The sequence below is a fragment of the Thamnophis elegans genome, chromosome 7, assembly GCF_009769535.1.
Source record: "Thamnophis elegans isolate rThaEle1 chromosome 7, rThaEle1.pri, whole genome shotgun sequence".
Taxonomy (NCBI): domain Eukaryota; kingdom Metazoa; phylum Chordata; class Lepidosauria; order Squamata; family Colubridae; genus Thamnophis; species Thamnophis elegans.
In genome coordinates, this window is record NC_045547.1 from 30,422,270 (window position 1) to 30,448,132 (window position 25,863).

Consider the following 25,863-nt stretch of genomic DNA (forward strand, 5'->3'; position numbering starts at 1 on the left):
AAAATGACAAAAAGTAAAACATTCATTCCAAAATGCTAAAAGCTCAGCTACGATTGCACCTCTGAACAATATAGCTACTTTTGGATGAATAAGTACATTTTGAGACTTTTCTTAAGGGTGTCAGTCACAGTTGTCAGATGGCATCAAGTCACTTTATAAGTATTTTATTTATTTTATTACAACTTCATCAACCTAGCAACTTTGAGAGAAGGGTTAAAAAAAGATTATTCTAATCTTTGTGTGTGTGTGTGTGTGTGTGTGTGTGTGTGTGTGTGTCTTTCTTTCATATCCTTAACCGAAAGGCCACCTAGTCTCAAGTCTCTAAATCACAGTTGATGGAGACATTCTCATCTCAATTCTTGTTGTCTCAGGACAGTGTTACTGAAAGCCTGGCAGAGGATTCCTCGCACACTTTCCTTAGCAGCCCTTGTGCAGCTTGCCAGCAACACGTTCACCTGGTTCAGCGCTATTTGGCTGAGGGCAAACTTTACCACCGTCAGTGTTTCAGGTGAGCTCTTCCTATCCAAGGCCACTGAAAAAGGATCTGTCGTCTGTAGTCCTGTAGAAAAAGTCTGTAGTTGTGCCAGGATAACTTAGAACATCTTTTCCTTTTTCAGTCCTTTCAAGCCCACGATGTCCTTGCAATTTACTATGTTACCATGTTATTATTATTATTTTTTTAAAAAGGTCACCTCCAGTTTCTAGGCTCAAGTGGATCCCATAATTTTTACCTTTGAAAGAAATAAAGAGAAACCCTATTTTGGTTTTTCGGTACTGTTTAATACAGGAATATAAACTACAGTACTGTGAGATTCAGTAGTGTCATTTTCAGCTTCACGAGACTGTTTTGTTGAATTGCAAACCCAGAACTTCAACCCCTCAGGCACAGTGGTTAAGGAGTTGAACTTAGACCAGAGAGTTTACTATTTACTGTGGAGCCGTGTCATAGCTTCACACAAGATTGTTGTTGTGGGGATAAAATTAGGGGAAACATCCCACTTAACTCTCTTAACATACAGTTATCTTGAACTCTCGGAGAAAAGGCAAAGCATGAATGCAATACAGTAAATGCAATTAAAAAAAACAACAGTTTTCTATGCCATTCATTTTGGAAAATAATTGTGGATTTTAATTTCTACAAGCAGTAAGGTCAGATACAGGAAATTAGGATGGGATGGGCTAGTTCAATAAGGAGAAGCTCTCCAGGGAAGATGAGATGGAGGCTTACAATATAGCCACACAAAGTATTGCGAGCTTAATAACAGAAATATTGTCACTCCGGATATTTGGTCTTCATGTAGACATTGTTGGTGGTGACAGTTTTGGATCTGCTATATTCAAAATGTCATAGTCCTCCAGGATGGGACCTGAATTTACAGTAGCCTAGGAGCAGGGAACTTATTTTTTTATTTTACAGGTTTCAGTGGGATAAAGACATAGAAAAAAATGAAACTTAGTTGGGAAAGGAAAACAGCAAAACGCTGCCTTTGCTTGTGCTACATGTATTGGTGTATATGGAAAACTTTTACTACCCACTTGCTCTTGTTGCTTAAAAGTGGGGATGATGGGAACTGATAAAAATTATAAGTGATTTCCCCCCCCCGGTCTCTGAGTGAATCTGTAGCAAAATCACGGATTGAATTTTATTTTCTTTGGGTGCTTCTATTATCAAAAGGCAAGCAAGAACTTGAGTGTTTTCCTCTTTATCTTCTCTTTCTGATCATGGATTCACATCTCCGGCAGATGCAAGGAATGCTCCAGCACCCTCATTCCTGGATCTTACAAACCTGGACCTGAATTGGGCACATTTGTGTGCACCCAGCATTGCGGTAAGCTGAGCAAACTGAGTGGGAAGACTGAGCACCAGCTAACTCCAGAACCGCCACTTGGAAAGGAAAGTACAGAAGCTGGGACAGTGAGTAATGAGATGGAAGAAAAGAATGGCATCTCAGAAAGTCACTTATCAGCCATGGAAGAAATGGGCAAAATGGGGGAAAGAACTGTTGGCGAAGTAAGCACAGAGCTTGAGATACCTTGCATCCGGCCAAAGAATGAAGTGCCCACTTCCACTTCTGGCTCTTGCTTACAGTTGCCTCCCAAGCCTCCTATACCAACCAAGCCACCAACACTTATCCAAGAAAAGGTTAGCTTGCAACATGGGCAGCTCAAAGAGCCTCGACCTACCCCTGCCCCTCGGAGGAGCACAGACCCAGCCAGTCTGTCACCACTGAACTTATATCCTGTCCCAAGGCCCAGAGCCAATATGCAAAATGAGAGTTCCAGTGAGCCACCATCTGATTTGGTCAATGGTAAGGAAACATGGACACAGGAAGTAATTTAAACCTTCTAACTGGACTCCTTGTAATCCTGTATGTTGAGGCCATGCCAAAGTAAGGAAAATGTGTGTGTTTTATAAAACAAGGAAGGAACCTTACCACTTATTTTTCTAAATTGTTTTATGCTAGAGCGGATAAGTGTTCATTCAATTTTGTATTGCTTGCTCCAGCCAAGTCTAGTGTCTTTACATGTTTTGTATAACGCATTTCAGTATGGTCATTCTGATTTGGGATTATGGGAATTGTAATACAACACATTTGGAAGAAACAGGTTAGGGAAACCTGGCCTATTTTAGCACCCACAATTTAATAATATTTTATTTAAATACTTCTTTGTAGTCTGAAGTCCTGATGGGAAACCTGATGATGACTAGGAATATATGAAATACATAGAAAAACTGTGGTTTTTCCTAGGGTATCTCTGATTTGGTGCTTTCCTATTAGTTGGGCCAGAATGTCCATCATTCCCTACCAGCAGTGGCCATCCCGGTTGGGATGATGTGCATGATAGTACTATACATCCAAAGGGTCTCTGGTTTTTAAGCATGTGCCAAGGAATTATGGCAGAGTCCAGAAATAAGAGAATGTGTACCTTCCTCCAGAAAACCCTCTCTTTTAATATAAGATACTGAATAGATACATAGTCAAGCCTTCATTCCTAGGCATAAAGGCAAAGAACAAACTTTTTAAAATAATCACAGTGTAATGATTTTGGAAGTGGTTTTAGAAAGTAACACCTAATTACGATATGTCTTCTTCATTTCTGGAATAGGTAAATTTCCTGAGCTCAGCCCTCCAGTTCCAAAGCCCAGAAGCAGACCTTCTTCCTCAGACCGGTATGTTCCTTTCTTGCAAAACGTATTGAGAGGGAGGGAAACGTGTTACCACATTTCCTTCCTCCCTCCCTCCCTCCCTCCCAAAATGTATTATATATACTGTACATACCCAACACAGCTGAATCCAATAGTATGCCAGCGTTCCAAATATCATGCAGAATTAAATCAGAGTCAAAGGCAAAACTATGCTTAAAGTTCCAATTTAATAAGGCAGGCATGTTGGCATCGTGCTATGGGATCCCAATCCTGGAAGTTACATCAGAATCCCACCCAGTTAAAAGTTCATGATCTTGTCCCCACACCCACAGTCCTTCATATGGTCCAATCTTCTTCTTTCATGCTAGCACTTACGCCCAACTGCTTCCGATCAGGTGCAAAAGTTTGGGAGACAAAAGATGACCTTGAGCTTCTAGGAAGGAATTTATTATTTTGAAAACAACACATTCTACCCCTTGCTAACCTGCCCCCCCCCCTTAATGAGAGTGTGGCAGGCCAAAGATTCTTAAAGGAACCGCTGCAGGCCTGACGTAGTGTCCGACACATTGGCTATCACATATTTGCCTAATGCTGCTGACCATAAAGCCATGGTGTAGAGAGCCCTGCATTATATTTTTCATGGCTACATTCACCTTTGAGCTACACCCAGCAGCTCAACATAAAGCAGTCCCTAAATATGGATAACGATATCTGCTGAAGCTTAGATTGGCCTCAGTCTTATTCCACTACTCTGTAGCAATCATAAGACACATATATTCCATATAGTCTTATTATTCCCTCATTGCAACATTGATGCACCTGCTCACTGAAGTAGTGAATGAAATATGGGCAGGTGGTGTTATTACCTATATGATATCATATGCGGATATGATGTCTCTGGAGCAAGCTGTTACATGTACCTAATGCCTACCTTCAATCATTATAAAATTACTTAGCTCTGCTTAGAAAAGATGCTAACATCATAGGCTTCCTACTGCTACAAGAGATAAACAAGAGTGGATGAAGGGTGAATAGATATTTGATCGTCCCTAATTTCAAAAGATGTTTAGTAGACTTCACTTGCTAATCCAGGCCTTGAAGTTGTATGAATTGGATTCAACAGAGAGAAAGTCCTGCTTTTCTTGAGCCTCATTGTTAGCTAAGCAGTAGATAAGGAGGAACTGGGTTTATTGAAAGGCAAAATGTTGTTTACAGTTCAAATAAAGGAGTGTATTTGGATTGCAAACCTCAGTGCATTATCAGTAGTGTGTATGCAACAGCTAATAAGAATTAAAGTCTCCCAAGTAAGCAAGCCTGCTTTATTTGGAGTGGGAAGATGGAGATATTGGAAAATATGGGAAATATTGGGGAGAGGGGGGCAGGCTAAATTGAAAAGCAAGAAGAAATGAGGTGAAGAAATGCTTGTGTCTTTCTTCTTCACTTTTAATATTTTCCCTGGCACTTCTGTAAAAGTAAAACATTTAAGAAATGCATACTTAAGCTAAAATGGGATGAAAGGAATGGAGAATACAAACAGATATGCTCATCAGCAGCAGTGAGAGCAATCCAACAATGCCTTGCAACGATACCTTTTTTTCTCCCTCTTTCTTCTCTTGTCAGAACTACCAGTAGTTCCAGAATGATTCCTTTAGTGCCCCTTAAATGCTTGCAGTTTTCCCTCCGTCAGATTTCTAGATCTATCTTGAACCAATAACAATAGATATATAAGGCTATTATTGCCCAGAAAAAATGTAAAGGTAGAATCCAGTTGTAAAGCATCATTCCATTCATATTGCTTAGAATATCATGCAGCACTTGAAAAAGAGCTGTTGTTCAAGAAGAGGCATTTTGTTTTTTACTGAGAGAAAACCAACACATTTTAATCCATACTTGAAACAAAACGCTCAAAACACTTGTGTTCTCTCCCAAGCTCAGAACACTCAGAACATCATTCTTTAGATCAGAACAATTTGTGCCGGAATATGCCCCTAAACTTAACTTGAGCTAAATCATTTTCAGTTCAGGGAAGGGAAATTATTTAGCACTGGACTTAAAACCTCATGTTAGAAGTTTTGTCGTTTAAGAAAAGATCATAGATCATAGAGAAAAAAAAAGGAAAGGATCTTTGAGATTTAAGACAATGTAGAGAGAATCTGGGATGCGGTGGCTCAGTGGCTAAGACACTGAGCTTGTCAAATCAAAAGGTTGGCAGTTCGGTGTTTCGAATCTCTAGCGCTGTGTAATGGAGTGAGTTCCCGTTATTTGTCCCAGCTTCTGCCAAGCAGGGTTGTAAATTATTGGCAGGAGGGAAAATAACGAGAGGTTTGCATTCTCAAATCTATCCTAACATTGGATTTGCATGTGTTGTTGAACTCTAGCATTCACCATCTTTAGTCAGCTTCTCTACTTGCGAGGGATGGTAAGTATTGTAGTTTAAACATCTGGGGATCCAAAGTTATAAAAGGCTTATCTACACCTTATTAAGAGAGCTTGTTATTTATACCCTCATTGTAGATGGAGGAAGGCTAAAATCTGCAGGGATATGCAAGTTGTTGAGTTTTATATACACATTTAAATTAAAGAGACAGTTATTTCACTGCAGACTTTTAGTCTGAGTTACTTTACTGTCAGGTTCTTTGGCAGTTGCCTGAAACCCAAGTAAATCTTTCCAAACAAGCTTCCCACAGGAGTCTTCTTTAGTGTGATTTATTGAGATGAAAGGGATAGGATTACAAGACTTCAGCAACAGAACTATTTCCCATTTAGAGAACAGTTTATCCAATAATGCATTAAGGAAAACACTTTTTAAAGTTTCATTTTAGCAGCCTTCCTGTTATTCTGTGGGAGCTGAGTTTGTTCATTCATCAAAGGAAAAGTTGCAGCTGGCCATTTACATGACTATCTACTGAATCTTTATCAATATAGGAAATTAATAATAACATTTACTTAAATTCATTTTGCTTCTTTTACCTCTGAAGAAGTCTGAAAGTGTGCACAGAGAAGTAATCAATTTTGTTCCTCTGAAACAATTACTGTTGTTGTTATCCAGTCATTTTTAAATTTGTACTTGCAGCCTGAAGGATATAAACTTACAGAATTAAAATGAAAGACAAAATGAAATTGCAGGAATAATTATTTTGTGTTTAGCTATTTCTTTATAGTGTTTCTTTGTGTTGTGTAACACACTCGCAGAATATTTAGATCTATACATATCAGAAAGTCCATCTTGTTTTCTCCCAAGGAGACGTAGGAACACATCTGCCCATCTTCTTCTACTCAGGGAGAACTTTCCCTGCTGTGATTCCAGTCTTCCTTTTCATCTTTCCTTATGTTCTGTCCTTTTTTGCCCTCCAACCAGCTCTGGTGAATTGCTAAGGCCCAGAGACCCTCCATGGATTGCACTGGTTCAGACAGAATCCAGGAAGAAGCCGGCTCCTCTACCACCAGGCAATAGCAAAGGAAGCTCCCCAGTGGCCTTCGAAGAGAATGAAGATAGAGTAGAAGGAGGAAAGGCACAGATCAGGGAAGACAGAGCTGTCCTGGAAGAGCCAAAGCCTTATAACCCCTTTGAAGATGAAGACGAGGAAGAGGAGGAGAAGGAAGTTGTCATATCACAGAACACGCAAAAGCAAGAGCAAAGGGAGGGTGGTCTCAAGCCTACTCATCCCTGGTACGGCATTACTCCCACAAGCAGCCCCAAGACAAAGAAGCGACCAGCTCCAAGAGCACCCAGTGCCTTCCCACTTGGTGAGTTTCTTCAGCATGTTTTAAAATGGGGAAAAAATGCCTTCTAGATGGGTATCCTGACTTATTCAGCATGTCAATGCCTTCTTCTTTTTGCAGTATAGATCAGTGATGGTGAACCTTTTTGGCACCATGTGCCGAAAAGGGAGTATGCGTGTGTGCTTGTTGGGGTCACAACCGGAAGAGGAGCTGCCCAGGGGAACTTCTGTTTTCCAGCGCATGCATCTGTGCCGGCCAGCTAGTCTTCCAGTTACTGGCACGCATGCGCAGAGGATGATCAGCTGGCTGGCGTGCATGCTCACGCCGGAAAGCAGAAGACTAGTTCTTCCAGTTTCCGGCACTGCCACACACACAAAGACCAGTTGATTGTTGTGCATGCATGTGCACCAGAAACCCAGAAGAGGAACAGGAGGTGCCATGCATGCCAGGCGACATGGCTCCACGTGCCACTTTGGGCACACGTGCCATAGGTTCGCCATCACGGGTATAGATAAACCTAAAAACCTAAAACCTAAAACCTAAACAAAAAAAAACAAAAAAAACCGCCCTGAGTCCCCTCAGGGAAAAGGGCGGCATATAAATCCCAATAAAACCTAAACCTAAACCTAGATCATGATTGATTTGATTGTTCAGTTGCTTCCAAAACAAATGCAATTACCTAGTCCTTCTCCGATTATTCTTGGAGGACTAAGGAAATGGCAGAGAGCTATTGTTGAATATTTTCTCCCCTTTCCTCGCATTTCTCTTCTGTTCCTTAGTGAAGGACTTTTAAGATGAAAACTTCCCTTCCAGCATTCAGTCTTGAAAATAAGTTTTCATTTTTCATCTAAAGACAAGGTGGTGTGTGCTGTATGGTCTCTTCTTTCCTCCTATTTTTTTTTAAGGTGTGTTATTTATGACTCCTAATTGATCTGCTGCTTAAAGACTGGGAAGGACTTGGCTAGATTTTTTCTCTAGGTGTTTTCCTTTTTCCCCCTCTGTTTTTACCCACTATAGTTTGGAGGGCACAGAGCAATGGTGCATGACCTGAATTTCATGGTCCTGTGCAGTCTTCAAAAACCTGAGGGGAGCCCTCACAAGACTGCTGCTGAAATGTAAGATTATGTAATGGAAGAGAGAAATTATCATCTTATCTTAATAATAAAAGCAGTACAATTTAACTTACCATATTTTTGGAGTATAAGACGCACCAGAGTATAAGACACACCAGAGTATAAGACTCACCAAGGTTTGGAAGATGCAATTTAAAAAAAAACGTTTTTGCACTCTGCAGACCTCCCCAAAACAGCCCATTTTTCACGAAAAGGGGCTTGCTTCCCCCCCCCCCCCAAAAAGCCATGAATAGCCTTTAGGAGGCTTGTAGAGTGCTCCTGGGAGATGAGGGGACCCCCAAATGAGCAAAAAATGGCCTGGTTTTTTTTGGTGAAAATGGGCTCATGAATAGCCTTTAGGAGGCTTATAAAGTGCTCCTGGGGGCGGGGGGGGGGCAGAATTAAGCAAAAACCGGCCCATATTTTGCTCATTTCTGCCCTCTTCAGTCCCCAGGAACACTCTGCAAGGCTCCTAAAGGCTCTGCACCGCCATTTTGGTGAAGGGAGCAGGGTTTCAGGAGGCCAAAAATGCTGTATTCAGTGTATAAGATGCACCCAGATTTTCAGTCTCTTTTTTGAGGGAAAAAGGTGCATCTTATATTCCGAAAAATACGGTAAATTTGAAATTGTTCTCTTTCCAAGTACTGTTTTGTTCAGGCCTCATCTACTTTTGGAATGGGTTTCCTGGAACGTAGCCTTTATTTTGGAAAATGTTGCACATTTTTAAGACCAATGGGACAAAAGGGTGGGGGCTTGAGGTATGGTGCTTTTCTGTCACTAGCTGCAGGACTTCCATCAAACAGACCTGATTAGCCAAAAGATTCTTCATGCTGCCTCCAAACTCTGTCTTTCCTATTGCAGTTCACCATCCCATCTCCAGGCTTTCGCACTCAGAACCATCTTCTTCCACGCCGTCCCCAGCCCCCAGCTTGGAGAGTATCACATCTGAATGTTTGGCCAAGGCTGCTGATAACCTGAACGATGGCTCTGTGCCGAAGAGCTCCTCTGAGCCTACAGTCCATGCTCCAGCTGCTTCCATCCTTTCCCATTCGGACTCCCCGCTGATCAGTGTCCCTTCTGGTGAGGGACCTACAGTTCTGCCCGCCTGTTCTACCGATTCCTCTTTATCGTCATCCAGTGATTTGATGGGCAATGGGGATGAGGCACAAGGTGGACATTTACAGACTGGCAGAATTTGTTTGTCTGGGAACTTGAAAACCAGCCCTGGGAATACCTTTCCTAAGCCTCCTGCTGGAGCATCTCCCACACCCATTCTCTTGGCATCAGAGTTGAACAGTGGGTCTGCAAGTAACTCTCCTTCACCCAAAGCACAGCCAAAGGTAGGTAGCAGGCGTAGTTGGAAGCTCTCTGTCTTTTTCTTTCCTTCCCTTACTCTTCCCCTGTCTCTCTCTACCAAAGCTATTCATTGGTATACTTAGCTTTCTAGGAAACATATGGGATTTGTTTGTTATAAAACATTCAGACAATTCCATCTTTGTCCATAAAATGCTTCTTTGGTCTCTTGGCATCACTTAGACGTAGGGCCAATGCAATGGTGGGTTCCAGATCCCATCGCAACTGGTACGCTGCAACGGGGCTGGGCATCCACCTCGGGCATGCATGCTGCGCACGCTTGCACACCCACTTCCCTGCGATGCTCCAGCTGCTCAGTGAAGGTTGCGCAGGCGCTATAGGCTGCCCACACGTGCACAAATGGCCCGGTTGGCTTAAATACAGGTAAGGAACACGGGTGGGCCCTCCAAAACACCGTTCTGGTATGGTGGCTGCTCCCAGCTGCTACCGCTACGCCCATACTGGGGTGTACTGGCCGGAACCCACCACAGGGCCAATGGTATTTGGTTCTGAAGTTGTTTAGAGCTGGCCATTTTAAAATTTATTATTTTGTTCGCTTTTGACCACAACTTGGTTTTCCTCAGGGGGTTAAAGAACTAGGCTCATTTGGAGAGCAAAAGTCTACCTCACTTTGATTAGTGAAAATTCTCTTGACACTGCCTTCACCAAGAAGTTCATTTTATTTGCTTCTGAATTATTTTCCCAGAAATGATTATGGGACAAATTATGTAAACTAGAGAAGACAAGAACTGCCCTATAGGGAAGGACCATAGCTCAATGCACACACTTTGCATAGTAATTCAATTAAACAGTAGGGCTGGAAAAACTTTTGTCTTAAATTGTGATATTTGCCAGTTAGATTCTAAAAGATGGATTGACAGTTTCAGTGCTATTTCCTTCTCTTTGAATCTTGGTTTTTAATGTTGACAGAAATTACTTTCTAATCCTTCAGTGTTTCCACAGCACTTATGACTTCTTATAGCACCTATTTTTTCTTTCTCGGAAATCTCATCCTGATCTAGATGTAAAATGACCTGGACAATATATTCATTTGTTCCTACTTATCTGACCTGGAGGGGAAATTTTTGAAGGTGATACACTCTTTAGCAATGCATTTGGAATGTTCCCATTAAAGAATGAGGGTGCAGCCCAGAATCACAAGATGTGTTTTTATCTGTTTGTACCTAGTCATCCTGTAAGGAGAATCCCTTCAACCGGAAGCCATCACCTGCCGCTTCCCCTTCTATTAAGAAAGCTTCAAAGGGACCCAAACCAGCAAGGCCTCCTGCTCCTGGACATGGTTTCCCACTAATAAAAAGGAAGGTAATTGGGATTGGGGGAAATGGGGAAGTACTTTTGCATGGTGCTTCCTGAACTTCCTTTTTTTAAAAACAGATGTTGGAAGGGGGTTACTAACCTTCTAAGAGAGGGTTGAATATTAAGATAGCTTATCTTCATTTTTCAGAATTTTCATCAATGCCAATTATGGGTGGTGAATTTTGGCAGTTAAAATTCACATATCTGAAAGGGGTACAGTGTCAGAAGGCTGCCAAGAGATTCCATAAGGAAGTGCCTTACTATGTAATGGTATAGTGGCTTTTTCTAAAGACTGCACTACAGTAAAACTCATCATCTCAGGTTCTAAAATTGTGGCCTTAGAACTTGGCTCAGAACATTCCAACCTTCAATTCTCTTTTTTGTAATGATTTCCATACATTGTTATTGCCATAGTCAAAATTACAGCTGCATGCATAAATTTAGGCACACTTGGTCAAATGGAATATTTCAGTGCCTTCACGGTCCCAGGCTTGAATATTATTAAGATTCTGTGTGGAGATCTCAAACTTCCTAAAAGAATGTTTAAGCTAGACGAGTTCTACCAGGAAGATGGGAAAAAATTCCAAGAAGGGAAATAGAAAGATACTTATCTGACTACAGAAAACACTTGGAAGTTTTCAATTCTTCCAAGGCTGTTACACGAAGTGGTGACTAAAATGGTGTTCCCAAAATTTCCGCATGCCATATTCATTCTTTCTTTAATTTAAATTTGTAAATAGCTATACATACATCATAACCATGTATTCAGATTTACAGAAAGATGTATTTTAGCTTTGTATCATGTACGGACTATGCCAACTTCTACTCACCGAAATGTACAATTTGACTAGAGATGCCCAAACTTTTATATAAAACAACATAAGGAATGACATAAATTGAGAGTGAATTTGGTGTAGTGATTAAGGCATCAGGCTAGAAATGGAAACTGAATTCTAGTTCTGCCTTAGGCGCAAAGGCAGCTAAGGTGACCTTGGGCCAGTCACTTTGTATCAGCCCTAGGAAGGAGGCTGTGGCAAACCACTTCTGAAAAACCTTGTCATGAACACTTCAGGCACTTGTCCAGGCAATCTCAAAGAATCAGACACAATTAAATTGGGGGGGGGGGGGATTTGATTCCTGACAGTTAACCATGAATTTGAATTTGCTTCCTTAGGCTTGAATGTTCAGTTAAATAAAGACAATAAACCACTCCCTGCCTGCCTTTCACAGTTGTGAAGGAGTTAGGCAGTCAATGCCTGTTTCAGGCAAGAAGTTAGAATAAATTTGGCATTTTGTATCTTCTCCCCAAATTCTCTCCTGCTTCTGTCTCATTGTCAGTAACTGTTATTTCTCTCTGCCTACTCTGGAAATACTTGATACTTTATACAAATCTTGTTTGGAATAAAACATATGGTTCCTTATCCCCCCCCCCCTCTTTTTATAGGTTCAGTCAGATCAGTATGTTCCAGTGGAGAATATTTATGGTGAAATGGACAGCATTGAGCAGCAGCTGGATGAGTTAGAACACCGAGGAGTTGAGCTGGAAAGGAAACTCCGGAGCATGGAGAATGGTAGGATAGCTGATGCTACTCCTAAGGCTGGATAAGGAAAGGAAATGTGTTTTTCTAACCTTACCCTGTCCTGTCTCCAATTGGCAGATATCCCTGAAGATAGTTTGCTGGTGGATTGGTTTAAGCTGATTCATGAGAAACATATGCTAGTGCGTCGGGAGTCTGAACTTATCTATATGTGAGTACAATATAAGCTGCAATTGAGTTCAGCAAGACTTAACTTTTGAATAAATATGCTATGAATTATATTTGTTAGGTGGCCAAGAATCCAAAGGAATCTCGTGGCACTTTTTCTGAAACTTAATTGTCTTTTAATAAATTTTATTAAAAGCCATTAAGTTTCCATAAGCTGCAGCTCACTTCCTTTATGTATCTGCTTATGTGAGCTGCACTCATGAAAATTTATGAATGAATAAAAATTTATTTGTCAAAAAAAGTGCCATTAGACTCCTTCAGATTTTTCACCACTATAAATTAATGTGGATCTCTTCCTAAAATCCCTACAGTGAGAAGTTGGGTAGTTTCCTGCATATGGGGCATAGAATGAAAGCAAAATGGCTAGCATTTTTTCATTCACTTACATTCTACTGACAGTCCTGGAAAATTATGGAAGAACCTTGGAGCAATATAATCAGAAAGAAAGACATCCTCAAATATACCACAGAAATAGAAGTAACGTAGCAGAATCTAGATGATTCAGGAACCATTTCTTGTCGAGATCTTCCAAGCTGAAAAGGTAGAACTGAAGAATTTGATGCTATAGAGCCCATCACACCTGGAAACTACCAATGTCTGATACTTTCTAAGCACATGATGGAAGTACTCTTTTGTTGTTAAGAAACTTTCCTGCCAAACTCTGTGGCATTGACATTGAACTGGCTTTCCCTCCTGTGGACAGTCCTGAAGGATATTTCATACAAGTGCATGCTTACCTATTTAAGCAGTTGATTATTTGTAGGAAGCCCAGAGATATGAGTGTAAAACATTCAAAGTACTTCTGACCTTTGGAAAAGTGATCTACCTGGATTTCATTCAGTATTTCAATAGCGACAAATTCGGTAATGACAACAGAAATGCAAATTGGGGGGGGGGGCAGCCATAAGCAGTGCCTTTCTTAGGTAGCAGAAATTGTGTAAAATGCTTGGAGAATAAAGCATATTTTCTTTTACTGAAGATTTGAGAGACGTATGTTGGTCCTTAAAGATGGTATATCAGTTTTTACAATAATTAAAGCAATAATACATATTCTGTTTCTTCTTTCGAGTTTTAAGCAGCAGAACTTGGAGCAACGTCAAGCTGATGTGGAGTATGAACTGCGATGTCTTCTTAATAAACCTGGCAAGTCTTAAAGGGTGTTAGCCTGGTGTTTGCTTTTTTTTTTTTTTTTTTTTTAAAGATCTTAAGTGAAATATGTTGTTGCATTAGGAAATTATTTAAAACATAAGCATCTGTTCTCTCATTGGGTTTGGTTCTTCCCTAATCCAATATCGGTCATGCATGGGCTGCGCTGGAGGGAAATGATGAGAATTACAGTTTGATACATCTGGGAGGAATTACATGGAGGGAGACTGAGTTGTGCTTATTGCTTTTTAAATGTTTTTTTAAATTTGTTTCACCATACCTTGGCTGCCAGCAGGGAGTACTGTTCTATAAAAGCAGAGTCTCTGTTGCTAACCAAGAGCTTTTCTGCATGCTCTCTATTTCTGTCCTAAGAGCAAGAATCCAACAAAAAAGAAACTCCCAAAATAGGCTGAAAGCATAATGACTTGTTGAAATATATCAGAGCTTACTGATTCATGACTGGATTCAAATGAGTATTGAACCCACGGTTGATCCTTTAATATACATGATAACAATAATTATGGTCACAGAATCAGCCAGATGTTTAGACTGGATTTGGCATTTTTATACACCTATCAAATCTTTCCCAAAGACCTGGGATAGACAGATGTTGTCTGATGGTGTTAAAGGTATTGTCACAGGATGTAAACTGTTCCAAGTAAATCTGGCATTTGCAACTGACTGGTGGTAATTTTGTTGATACCATTAGTGTTCAAGTGGTGGTCCAGATGTTTTGGGATGATTATTATTCAATCCCACCTTTTAAAATATATTTTGCTGAGCTCTCATTGTTCATTTTCAGCAAAGAAACTCAATGGCACATAAAATATAGACTGCTTAGTGTTAATCTACTATAGTTTGTTCTGATGGCAGTGGATTTCTACAGAATCCTGGTATTGTGTTACTGAATATGCTACTATACAAGCAGGATAGAAAGCAAACTTCACCCAATCTTTATATATTCTCAGCATGTTTAATATGTAGTGAAGAATAAATGCATAAATGGTGATCAAAAGCACTTTTCTCATGTAACATTACATAGAGCCTAAATTGTCTTTATTATATAATTTGTTTCCTCTCTTTCTTTCTTTCTTTCTTTCTTTTGGGTGCTAGATAAAGACTGGACAGATGATGACCGGATCAGAGAGAAGGTATTGATGGAAGAGCTTGTAACCATTATTGAACAACGGAATGCCATTGTCAACAGTCTGGATGAGGATCGGCAAAGGTAGTGAAAGGAAAAGCTAATGGCTGTATTTTTGGTTAATTGAAAACAATTGGCCTGGGAAATGTTGATTGTAGCACTGCAAAGTATACCGTAATTGCATGTGTGATTCTTACCATTAATTCTTTGATAAACTAAGCCAGGTGGTATTAGCAACTTGGGCAAAAGGGTAGTGTATTAGTTTTTAGGAGAGGGGTGGGCAATATGCAGTTTCTGGAATCCCCTGCCACCGTTAGCTATCTTTTCAGGAAAGGATACATTCACAAAATGTAATAAATGCCCCATAGAATTAAAAACTTTTAAAAAAAATACGGAAAACCCAGGCAACAGCATATATGTGATGAATTTTCCCTATTTAGCCCTCCACCCACTTGAAAAATATTAAACATAGACTTTGGTCACTCAATAGCAGCTCATTGCTGCTTTAGGAGCATAATTCTTGTTCTAACCAGTGTCACTTTGGCTACATTGACTAAAACAGGATCTGATTGTTTTGCCAGGGAGGAAGAGGAGGATAAAATGTTGGAAGCCATGATTAAAAAAAAAGGTAAGAAGAATGAAATCCAGTCATTCAGACTTCCCAGTCTCAGATGCAGCTGCTCTTCGCAGAATGATGCACTGATATTGTTGTTTAACTATTAAATATGTTTGTCTTCTGTAAAAAATATCTTTAATGTTTATATCCATACCAACTTCACTTCTATCGTAACAACTGTAAGCCAAGCTAACTGTATAATTAGGTATAAAATATAAACCAAATAGGTACTTATCCTGTTTCCCACATACACCTTAGCAGTAAAATATACTTTTTGTTCCTTGTAGACGGAATGAATTAGAAATGGGAAATACAAAGTAATGTTTCTCCATCCTAAATTGGCTTTGTCAATATATGGTGTTGGCACCACTTCTCTGTTGTTAGGGAGAATCTTTGTCAAAAGAGGCAGCACATTTGCTACCATGAGCCAAGGAAGAGGGAAGTTGTATTGGTTTAGTTTCTTTCCCTTTGCCAACACATGAGAGTAGCAAATAACTTTTATTTAAGAGATCAAAGAAAGTTAAGTGAAAGGAGGAGGTAAACTGAGGCACTGGACCAGTGAATCTAAATCTGCTTTCCTCTTCCACTGCCAGTGTAGAAGAGGGCAATCGTCCTTCCTTTTGAAGCAAATACAAGAAAGAATATAAGTCATGAATATTTTCAGGGACTTGCATTTAATGTGTTATTTACATTGATTTTGCTAGCTGTGGAGCAAAAACAAATAGAAGGCATAGAAGTTCTGCCCAAAATATTGGAAACCCAGAATCTTTTGTGATTTGTCATAAAAGCTACATCTGTTCTGTAACAAGAACAGTTCATTGTCAAGAGAACGTGATTTTTTTCTTTGACCCGGAGATCACAGCATGTATCTGGATGGGACAGATTAAGGGTACAGTGCAATAATTCTAAATTGAGATTCTATTTTCATTCCCAGAGTGGCGCAGATTCAGTAATGAATAAGTTCAGTGACTGTTGTGGTCTTAATATTTGCCACCTGCAAAATCTTTTTTTCTTAATCCAATATGGGGGGGGAAATCTGAACACAATTGCAGATTCTGTAAACTTTGCTAACTATGATTCCAAGATGATCTAAGTTTTAGAAAACATGCAGATAAATGGATTTATATTCTTAGATAAGATCCATGTACAAGTTTGGAATATTAGTCATTAAATGTAAAATATAAAATTTACATTCCTGTAAATCCTGTCATTGAGGCATTTTCTGGATGCATTGCTTAAGCATCTGTGGTCTAAGAAAGTCATTCCATGTTATAGAAGGACCTTGGGTTAGTTCAGTGCTTGATGTGGTAGCGTTAGGAAGGAATGGTTTCTGAAAACCAAGAGCTTTTTGTTCAGTTTAAGCAGACAGTTGAGTAGTCTGGCTGATTCTAAGAGAGCCTTCTATGCCCCTCTACGTTGCATGCCACTAACCCTAGCCCTTTCTCTCTCCAGAATTTCGCAAGGACTCCGAGGCTGATAGCAAGAAGAAAGGAAAATTCAAACCAATGAAAGTGCTGAAGTTACTTGGAAATAAGCCTGACTCAAAAAGCAGATCCCCCAAGGAAAAAAGCTAAAGCAGCTGGTGTGCCTAGCAAGTAGGATGGCTTCCTGCTTTTGCCCATTTTTTTTAAAGAGGTTGTGCCTTGCCATACACCAAAGCTGGCTTTATCTCGGAAAAATCCACCACCTTCCACAGCAGCAGGTGTTAGAAAATGGGGAAATATGGCAAGTCTTATGAGCACATTACAAAGCGGGACAGACATGGTGGGAAGAAGCTGTTTGCCATTTTCTCTTTCAAGGTGGGGATGGGAATGGACAAATAAATAGCTTTAGACTTCCTCAGTTGTGCACCTATTATCTTTGACTGTTCAGAACTTTAATCATGTGTGCTTTGGGGGAAGTTGCACTAATTGTCCCCTCCTTTAACTGTGATAGTCACATGTGCCTAATAATCTCTTTGGGGGAGGGAGGGAGGAGGAAGGGAATCCCCACTGTAGTTTGGGGAGCCTCTGGTTATCTCTCTAGAATTCCTTTTCTTATTCTTTTCTCCTCTTTGATCATTCAATTAAATAATAATAATAATAATTGGGCTTTCAGGGCAGATTTTTGTTGTGGTCTTAAATTTTTAAAATATTTTGACCATAGAAGTCTATTATAAAGTCAGTAAAAACAGCCAAAAATCTAACCAGTGCTCTTATTTCTGGAAGATTTCTCTGCCACCAAAGAAGATATTATGCTGTGAATGCCGATTCTCTTGGCAACCAGTTAACAAACCAGAGGAAAGACTAAGGCAGCTTTGACCTCTGTTGTAAAGCAAATTGTGGAGGATAGGTTTGTGCAGGTGTGAATGGAAAACAACTGGATCTTTTTAACCCTCTTAGTTGCTTCTGCTTCTGCTGCTATTTATATCAGGGGACACAGCAGGCTGAGACAATACTCATTGCCTGCCAAACATTAGAGCCAGAAGAGGATGTCAAGCTGTCTTCAATATCAACAAGGTACCACTGTAATTCTTCTTAGCTCCCTCCCCTAAGGGTTTATGTGCATGGTTTTTTTCCCTAAGAGTGCAAAAGATCTTTACAATTTTTGTAGCCAAACTCCCTCTATCTGACTTTCAGCTTTTTTTTTTAGTTTTGTGTGTATGTATGAATTCAGAGGGGAGAATGTCTATTTTTTTCCTCTTCTGGCTTCTCTAACTTGAGGGACTATTTATTGAGATGTTTGTTTGGTCTGAGTTAAATGTTGATAATATTGTAGATGTTGGTTTGAGTTCTCATTAGCAAATGCTGTGCTGCTTTATTCAAATGTGACAAACTGGCAAACAGTCCTTGACTGTGATATTCAGCCTGGAGTGCCCTCCCTAACTTGGAGCCCTCCAGATGTGTTATGCTACCATTTCCATCTGGTCAGCCAGTATGTCATGTTAATACTAGTTTGGGAATGATGGATAATTCAACACATCTGGAAAGCAGCAGTTAAGGTCTAGACCTTTTCAAAGCAGAACTGAATTCATTGGTGGTGTCAGCTCTGATTGGGACCACCTTCTCAGCCTCTACAACAGGGGTGTCAAACTTGTGGCCTGCAGGGCGAACGCGTCACGCGCTGGCCACCCCCACCCCCAGTTTAGCGAAGGGGAAAAAAGTAACAATACATGACACAAGTTTGACACCCCTGCTCTACAAGTACAGTAGCCACCATCTAATTCTTGCTCTCAGCTACAAGATTGTCCAATGCACAGCCCTTCCTTTTATAAAGTAAAACAAGTCAATCTTTTAAAATGTCCTCAGATACATTCCCATCAGAAATTATCATGGTGAACATAATTACCCGGTGTTAACTGCAATCTCCACTGATGGGCACAGATGAAATAAATAAAACTGATAAAACCCTATATTTTGTATCTGTTGTGTTTGTTTCTATAGTCTGAGGTGTCTTGGCAGGAAGTGGACAGAAAGCATTACAGTACAGGGGATAAAAAGTAGAAAATCACAAAATTCTTAAGACTTTTATTTTTTTACAAGTTGAATAATATATAGCTATCAAAAGGGAGCTGCTGGACCAAAGCAAAAAGTGTACCAATGAGAAAAACATCCCTTACTCCTACCCACCCACTTGCTGTTGTGGTATTAAGTCTTTCTTTTAACAAGTGACAGACATGTAAATAAATAGTCACAGTCATAATGAAGATGTCCTAAGTCTGTAATTTTACTGAAGAAGCATTCATCAAAAATAAGTGCCATCTAAAACCTTCCGATTCTCTTTCATAGTCCAATACAACAGTCACCACTGTTTGCTTAACGCTTTATATGACGAGTGAAAAACAGCCGTTTTGACTGGAAGCAGCAGCATCAGTGGATGGCACAATCATAACATAAATATTTTTGATCTATTCTAATAGTTGTACAGTTCTAATTCTAAAAAGCAGGAGCACATAAATGATAGAAACACAGATGCTGTCTTCCAGAGATGAAATATGTGGAAATCCTTTCTCTCTTTTTTTGTCAAAGGCAAGAATGTAAACCCAGTGATTCATTTGAACCCTTTGTTTCTGGATCACATTTTTTAACTGCCATTACATGTTGAAACAAGTTATTCCTACTTTTCAGGATTCATACAGTATTCCTAGGAGATTAAATATATTCTACAGATACTTGCCACAAGGTGGTCAAACTGTACTGGGTAAGATATTCTTCACATTCACTTATGTCAGCAGAAAAAGAGTGAAGGAGTTAAAATCCTTGGGTGTAGTGTGGGGAGAACTATTGGTCTACTTGACCTGTGCTTGGATTGTCATGTTTGATGCTTACAGTGAAAGACTTGGCTATTGCCCCTTTCAGTTCTGCAGTTCTCTGCTTGTCTATCATCTCCATCTCCCCGGAGCATCTGCAAACAGCAGAGAAAGGAGACATAGTAAGAATTCAATAAATTTAATTTTCTTACAAGATAATACACAGTTTACTCTAGATGAAGAAGTATAAGGTTCATTTTCACTTTAGATACACACATGCCCTTCTGCCAAATCTTTCCCTACTTTGTCAAAAAATCATGATCATATCCAATTTTCATATTGAAAAACGATTGCATTTAAGCCTATAAAGGGTCAGAATTACCAGGTACCTGTGATATTTCAGTCTGGATAATTCCTTGATACACTTTGCTCTGTCCCAAAGCTTCCATTTCTGACAGGAAATTTTGTCGATCTTGAATTTCATTCACCACTGAGCATAAAGACAAAAGAAGCAATATGGAATGAAACACTAAGGGCAGGAACATAGTTCTTCTGAAGTTTGAATCATTAATGTTCCCATGTATTTTATTTAAAGACTTCTGTAGCAGCCCATTTTATGGTCATAACCTAGGAGGCTCACAACAACAGCACATGAAAACAACAGATTTGGAACATATGCTACATTAATACCCTGTATGATATTTAAACTTGTTAATAACTTCACTTACATTCATCGAATCGGTCCATCTCTTGTACTGTTCTTCTAACCTTGACTGACGAGTTTTCTTTTCTACTTTGTCTTTTCCGTTGCTAAGATGTTTTGCAGTCTTTCTTTCTCCTTCTCCAGGTCTCCTGTAGATACAAGAGATATTATTACTGTTTATGAAAATATTGATCAGCATTCCTGAGGGAATAGCTTACTGTCATGTTCCATCCTGCCCCCCCCCTCCCGCCAGCTCACAGTTGGGAAGAAGGACCATGGACTTATTTGAATTTGGATTGCTGATGCTTGATGCTTAGCAGTTTAGGTTTGATTTGATTCAAATCTCAGGCATTTATATATTTTAGGAAAACTATTCTTGTTGAACTATTCTTATCCTAAACTACTAAATAGTAAATAAAAATTACCATACAATATAAAACATAAGGACAGACTATGCTCAAAAGAAGGTAACTTTAAAATGGTTTAAGCAAGGAATACAATAAACCTTGATACTCAAATGCAGCAGTTGAAACTGCTAGTGGAGAGAATTCTGGAGATAGTATTTCCCCACACAGACATTTCCTTGGTTATCATTTTCTTTCTCAGACATTTCTCTCTGAAGTGTTGCACTAATCTGCAGATTACTCAGAACAGGGGAGTCAAACTCGCATTGTCATGCGGCCAGTCATGTACTGTGACTTCCCTCTTTGCTAAAATGTGTGGGTGTGGCCAGCATGTGACACATCTGGCCCGCGAGTTTGACACCTCTGACTTAGAACATTAATCCTTTCACCAGATAGTCCCTTGTTTAACTACTGCAGCTGGGACCAACGCAAGTCATTAAGCATGGTAGCTAAGTGAAAAAATACATGACTGTTCTTGCACTTTTAGAGCAGCTTTCCTTTACAGCATCAAAAGGATATGACCCCAAACAATCGGGTCATTTCAAACAGCAGGGGAAGGTTTCTGGAACTTGACTCACAAGGAAGCCAAGTAAAGGGGCAAATCTTATGCTCCTTGTTACCATTTTGGAAGCTCACTCAAGTACTGGGATAATTTAGTAAGGGAATTAGAGAATTCATGTTTGGAAAGGAGAGATTATAAGAAGTAAGCAGGCACACAAAGTGGAATAAAGCTGTTTGCCTAGCACACTTAGGAGTGCTGAACCATTTAGGGGACAAAAAAAAGCCTTGAGACATTGATTATAGTCTTGTCAATTTCAGGGAGCAACTGTGCAGATCCAGGATTCTAATGAAGTAATTAAAATGGCAAGAGTGGTTAAATCATGGTTTGCATTTTTCAGTGATCCTCTGCACTGAAGAGAGAAGCAGCTCAGGAAGAGATAGCTTGTTTAGGCAATCCGCACTGTGAATGAGGTAGAGAGAGAAAAGCAGGTCAAGCAATACGCAACATGTACCGTGTTTAATGGTGAACACATGACCTAGAGAAGCTTCGAAGGCCATAAATGTGGTCACGGGTTGCAAGGTTACATTTTCATTAGTGTTGTAACTACAAGTGGTTGCTGCCCAGATTGTACAGTAGCTAAACAAAGATTACTTGTAAATAATGAGTATAATTATTTTTATTGATCTTTCCATTCCTTCATTTATCATTTGTAAATGTTTCTTGCTTACGAGTGGCTTGAGGCTTGAATTTTTCTCTGATATATGCATTTCCTGCACGACAGATCTCTGCAGGCCTGAGGTGAGGTCTGCCAAAGGGACTGGTGGTCAAAATAACTTTTGGTAATACAGGCTTCGGAAACTCTGGTTCTCTGCTGGATGTTGGATAACAGTGTATGGGTAAAGCATCACCGCCTAAGAAAGAAAGGCAGAGATTGGTTGGAAAGGAATTAAACGTAAAGTTGATGGCATACATGTACCATTTTAAGTGCACATGGCAAGTGTCTCCTTTCAGCCAAGCTCAGTCTCTGGCAACTTCTAGAAACCTCCATGCAGTATTCTTGGCAGTATCTAGATTTGACCCCAAGTTAAAAATTGCTAGGTATAAATATGAGTTCCAATTTAATATTTCAGGAGGGATTCTGTAAATTGGCTTGTTTGTAAATGCATAAAAGAAAACATAATAGGAATTATTCATGTTTTAATATGAATTCAGAAGTGTTTAAAACTAAAATAGTCCCTCAACCTACCTTTATAGTACATGCTGAAAATCCCAAACTTTTACAGAAGATTTCTTATTGTCCTAGAGAGTTGCCTAAACTAGAGTTTATTAAGAAGTATTCATTATCTGTGATTTACAGTTTTCCACTAATGTTTACCGTAGTTCACTTCCTGAGTTTATATAAATTTCCTTTGCAAGAGGATGGTTTGTTTCTTTAGCTGGAGAAAGTCATACGTCTGAATTAAATTTAGAAATCTGAAAGCCAGGACTAAATGGCTTTCATGGAGCTAAATTTTAAAAGAAAGCTAAATTTCAGCCATACTTACGTTTAATGCAATTTACAAGATGGCGTTGCTGGAAACAAGTAAGCTTAGATTCTTGCATCATCACTGAAAGAGAAAAAAGATATCTATAGAGATCAGTAACTACATCACTCCCTTTGCAGAAACAGATTTAACCCAAACGGTATCTTCATTTAAAAAGGAATGCCAAATCTTGAGCACAGATACCACAAATGCTAAAAGAGTACAGTCCAATCTACCTGTAAGCAGCCGCCTTTTCCAATGAGATATTCCTGCCCTCTTTTTGATATAATATAATTAAAGGACATCCAGTTGTAGAATGTTAATCTTTCCAGTCAGGCTTCAGACCTGGCTGCAGCACAGAAACCGCTTTGGTCGCGTTGACCGATGATCTTTGGAGAGCCAGGGATGGAGGCCACGCCTCCATCCTGGTGCTCCTTGACCTCTCAGCGGCTTTCGATACCATCGACCATGGTATCCTTCTGCGACGACTGCGGGAGGTGGGGGGTGGGAGGCGCTGTTCTACAGTGGTTCTCCTCCTACCTCTCGGACAGGTCGCAGTCGGTGTTAGTTGGGGAGCAGAGATCGACCCCTAGGCCCCTAACGTGTGGGGTGCCGCAGGTTCGGTCCTGTCCCTCTTACTTTTCAACATCTACATGAAACCGCTGGGTGAGATCATTCGACGGCACGGGATAAAATACCACCAATATGCGGACGATACCCAGTTGTATCTGTCCACCCCGTGCCAACTCAACGAAGCGATGGATGTGATGAGCCAGGGTCTGGAGGCTGTTAAAGACTGGATGGGGGTCAACAAGCTTGTGCTCAATCCAGAAAAGACCGAGTGGCTGCTGTGTTTCCCTCCCGCGAATTGGCCAAGTGTTCCATCTCTCAGGCTGGGGGGTCAAATTATACGCCCCTCAGACAGGGTTCGCAACTTGGGAGTCCTCCTGGACCCACAGCTGACCTTCGAACATCATTTGTCAGCTGTGACCAGGGGGGCATTTGCCCAGGTTCGCCTGGTACACCAGTTGCGTCCCTACCTGAACCGGGAGGCCCTCACAACAGTCACTCGTGCCCTTGTGACCTCTAGGCTGGAATACTGCAATGTGCTCTACATGGGGCTGCCCTTGAAGAGCATTCGGCGACTTCAGCTAGTCCAGAATGCGGCCGCGCGAGCGATTGTGGGTGCACCTCGCTTCACCACGTTACACCTATCCTCCGTGAGCTGCACTGGCTGCCTGTCGATCTCCGGGTGCGCTTCAAGGTGCTACTTATCACCTATAAAGCCCTTCATGGTAGTGGGCCTGGGTATTTGAGAGACCGCCTACTGCCAATTACCTCCACTAGACCGATACGATCGCATCGATTAAGCCTCCTCCGAATTCCATCTACTAGCCAGTGCAAACTGGCAACTACCCAGAGGAGAGCCTTCTCGTGGCTGCTCCAACCCTTTGGAACGAACTCCCCGTGGAGATTCGGACCCTCACCACCCTCCAATCCTTCTGCGCCGCTTTGAAGATCTGGCTGTCCCGGCTGGCCTGGGTTAAGATTCTAACCCCACCCGAATTGTGTGACTGTTGTGCTCTCTTTTAATATGTTGTATTGTTTCCATATTGGAATACTGTTTGTCTTTCCCCCCCTCCCTTTTTGAATTGTGAGCCGCCCTGAGTCCCCCCAGGGAAAAGGGCGGCATACAAATAAAGGAAATGAATGTTATAATGTAATGTATATTCAACCCCCTTTTTCAGAATATCTAATTAATTGCAACAATAGGTTTTCTCTCCAATATTATTATTTTTATTATTGTGGTTATTCTGGAATACAAAAATCCAAAGTGAAGTTTTTTCTGGATTTTTTACTTTAAACAAGTAGTATTCAAAAGGCTGTATTTTTTTCTGTAACTGGTTTTCAGCTATAACTTTATTAGCATGACCAGATCTTGTGATTAGCTGCTTTCTTCATATTATGAAGAAATTCAACACAGGTGTTTTCCTATAGTCACTAGTTACTAAAATCATCAAAGACTAGGGATCCTTAACTTACATCCTCAATTTGCACAAAAAGTAATTTAAGCGGTAGTAATTTAAAATGCAGCAAGATAATAATCAGGAGTGGGGAAGCATTACTTCCTGGGATACTTTTCTATTCTGCTTCCTGATTACCTTTTAACAACTCTTGCGTTTCCTTGCTATATTCCTTCACAGTGGGAACATGCCAAAATCCACTTCCTTTTATCACAGGCCTGATCCTCTCTTGAGAAGCCATTGTAATATAGTACTCTGAAAGAAACTGATAAAGAGAACTACGGTTATTAAGGTCACAATTCACACATATTCTGTCTTTATTTTTTCTAGTGATTCTTTCACTAATGTTCATTTGCCATATTTTATTTTATTTATTAAATTTCTATGCTGCCCATGTCAATACAGTGGCACTGAATTTAGGACCAGTTTCCACATTTATCACTGTTGCAGCATCCCTATTGTCACATGATCACAATTTGGATGCTTGGGAAATATGGTAACTCATATTTATGATGGTTGCAGTGTTCCAGGGTCAGGTAATCACCTTTTGCAACCTGATAAGCAAAGTCAGTGGGGTAGCCAGATTCACTTAGCAACCATATTACAACTACAATGATTCACTTAACAACGGTGGCCAAAAAGGTCTTAAATGAGGCTAAACTCACTTAACAACCGTCTCACTTAGCAACAGAAATTTTGGTCTCATTTGTGGACATAAGTTATGTATTACCTGTACCAATTGCAAAATATGTATGGGCTGCGAACTGGACTTTTAAAGGCAAGAATTGAAGACATTTGTGCTACCTCACGATCACAACAATTGTACCCAGCGTCTTATCACAGCCTAATCATAACTTTGACATCACGGTGCAATTTAAGGTAGCGGAGGTGCAAACCCAGCATCTAAAACGGACACGTGAAATCGTGCCTTTCTCGGCTTGCAGGCACCCATCTCAGCTATTCCCACAGTAGCCGATTTTACGTCCGATCACGGCTCCCTTTTCTGGAGGGATAACAATACGGAGTGAGAAGCGAGAGAGGTTTGCAACAAGAAAAGTCTCCTCCCCCCACTTCCCCCTTCTCTTACCCGAATTGGCGACTCCCGTCACCATGACAACCACCTCCGGCACTCGTTTCCGTCAATATCAACTCTG

At 40.4% G+C, this 25,863-nt stretch overlaps 2 protein-coding genes across 4 annotated transcripts in view; one reads left to right on the top strand and one right to left on the bottom strand.

Moving 5' to 3' along the window:
• The window catches only part of MICALL1 (MICAL like 1), a 32,309-nt gene extending 13,593 nt beyond the window's left edge, over nt 1-18,716 (top strand). For all 3 annotated transcript variants that reach the window (XM_032221263.1, XM_032221265.1, XM_032221264.1), the window contains exons 5-16: nt 372-508; nt 1,744-2,309; nt 3,109-3,172; nt 6,507-6,895; nt 8,845-9,323; nt 10,525-10,659; nt 12,098-12,224; nt 12,312-12,402; nt 13,489-13,562; nt 14,679-14,793; nt 15,291-15,337; nt 16,778-18,716. In XM_032221263.1, coding sequence (XP_032077154.1) covers nt 372-508; nt 1,744-2,309; nt 3,109-3,172; nt 6,507-6,895; nt 8,845-9,323; nt 10,525-10,659; nt 12,098-12,224; nt 12,312-12,402; nt 13,489-13,562; nt 14,679-14,793; nt 15,291-15,337; nt 16,778-16,899 — 2,346 coding nt within the window. In that variant the 3' untranslated portion in view covers nt 16,900-18,716. The remainder of the gene's footprint in view (nt 1-371; nt 509-1,743; nt 2,310-3,108; nt 3,173-6,506; nt 6,896-8,844; nt 9,324-10,524; nt 10,660-12,097; nt 12,225-12,311; nt 12,403-13,488; nt 13,563-14,678; nt 14,794-15,290; nt 15,338-16,777) is intronic.
• A 167-nt stretch (nt 18,717-18,883) lies between these two features.
• On the bottom strand, nt 18,884-25,863 carry C7H22orf23 (chromosome 7 C22orf23 homolog). Its single transcript, XM_032221375.1, is given in 9 exon segments — nt 18,884-19,708; nt 19,943-20,043; nt 20,282-20,329; nt 20,332-20,361; nt 20,364-20,405; nt 21,891-22,073; nt 22,707-22,769; nt 24,848-24,974; nt 25,797-25,863. Coding segments are annotated over 8 exon segments (663 nt in total). The 5' UTR covers nt 24,951-24,974; nt 25,797-25,863; the 3' UTR covers nt 18,884-19,615.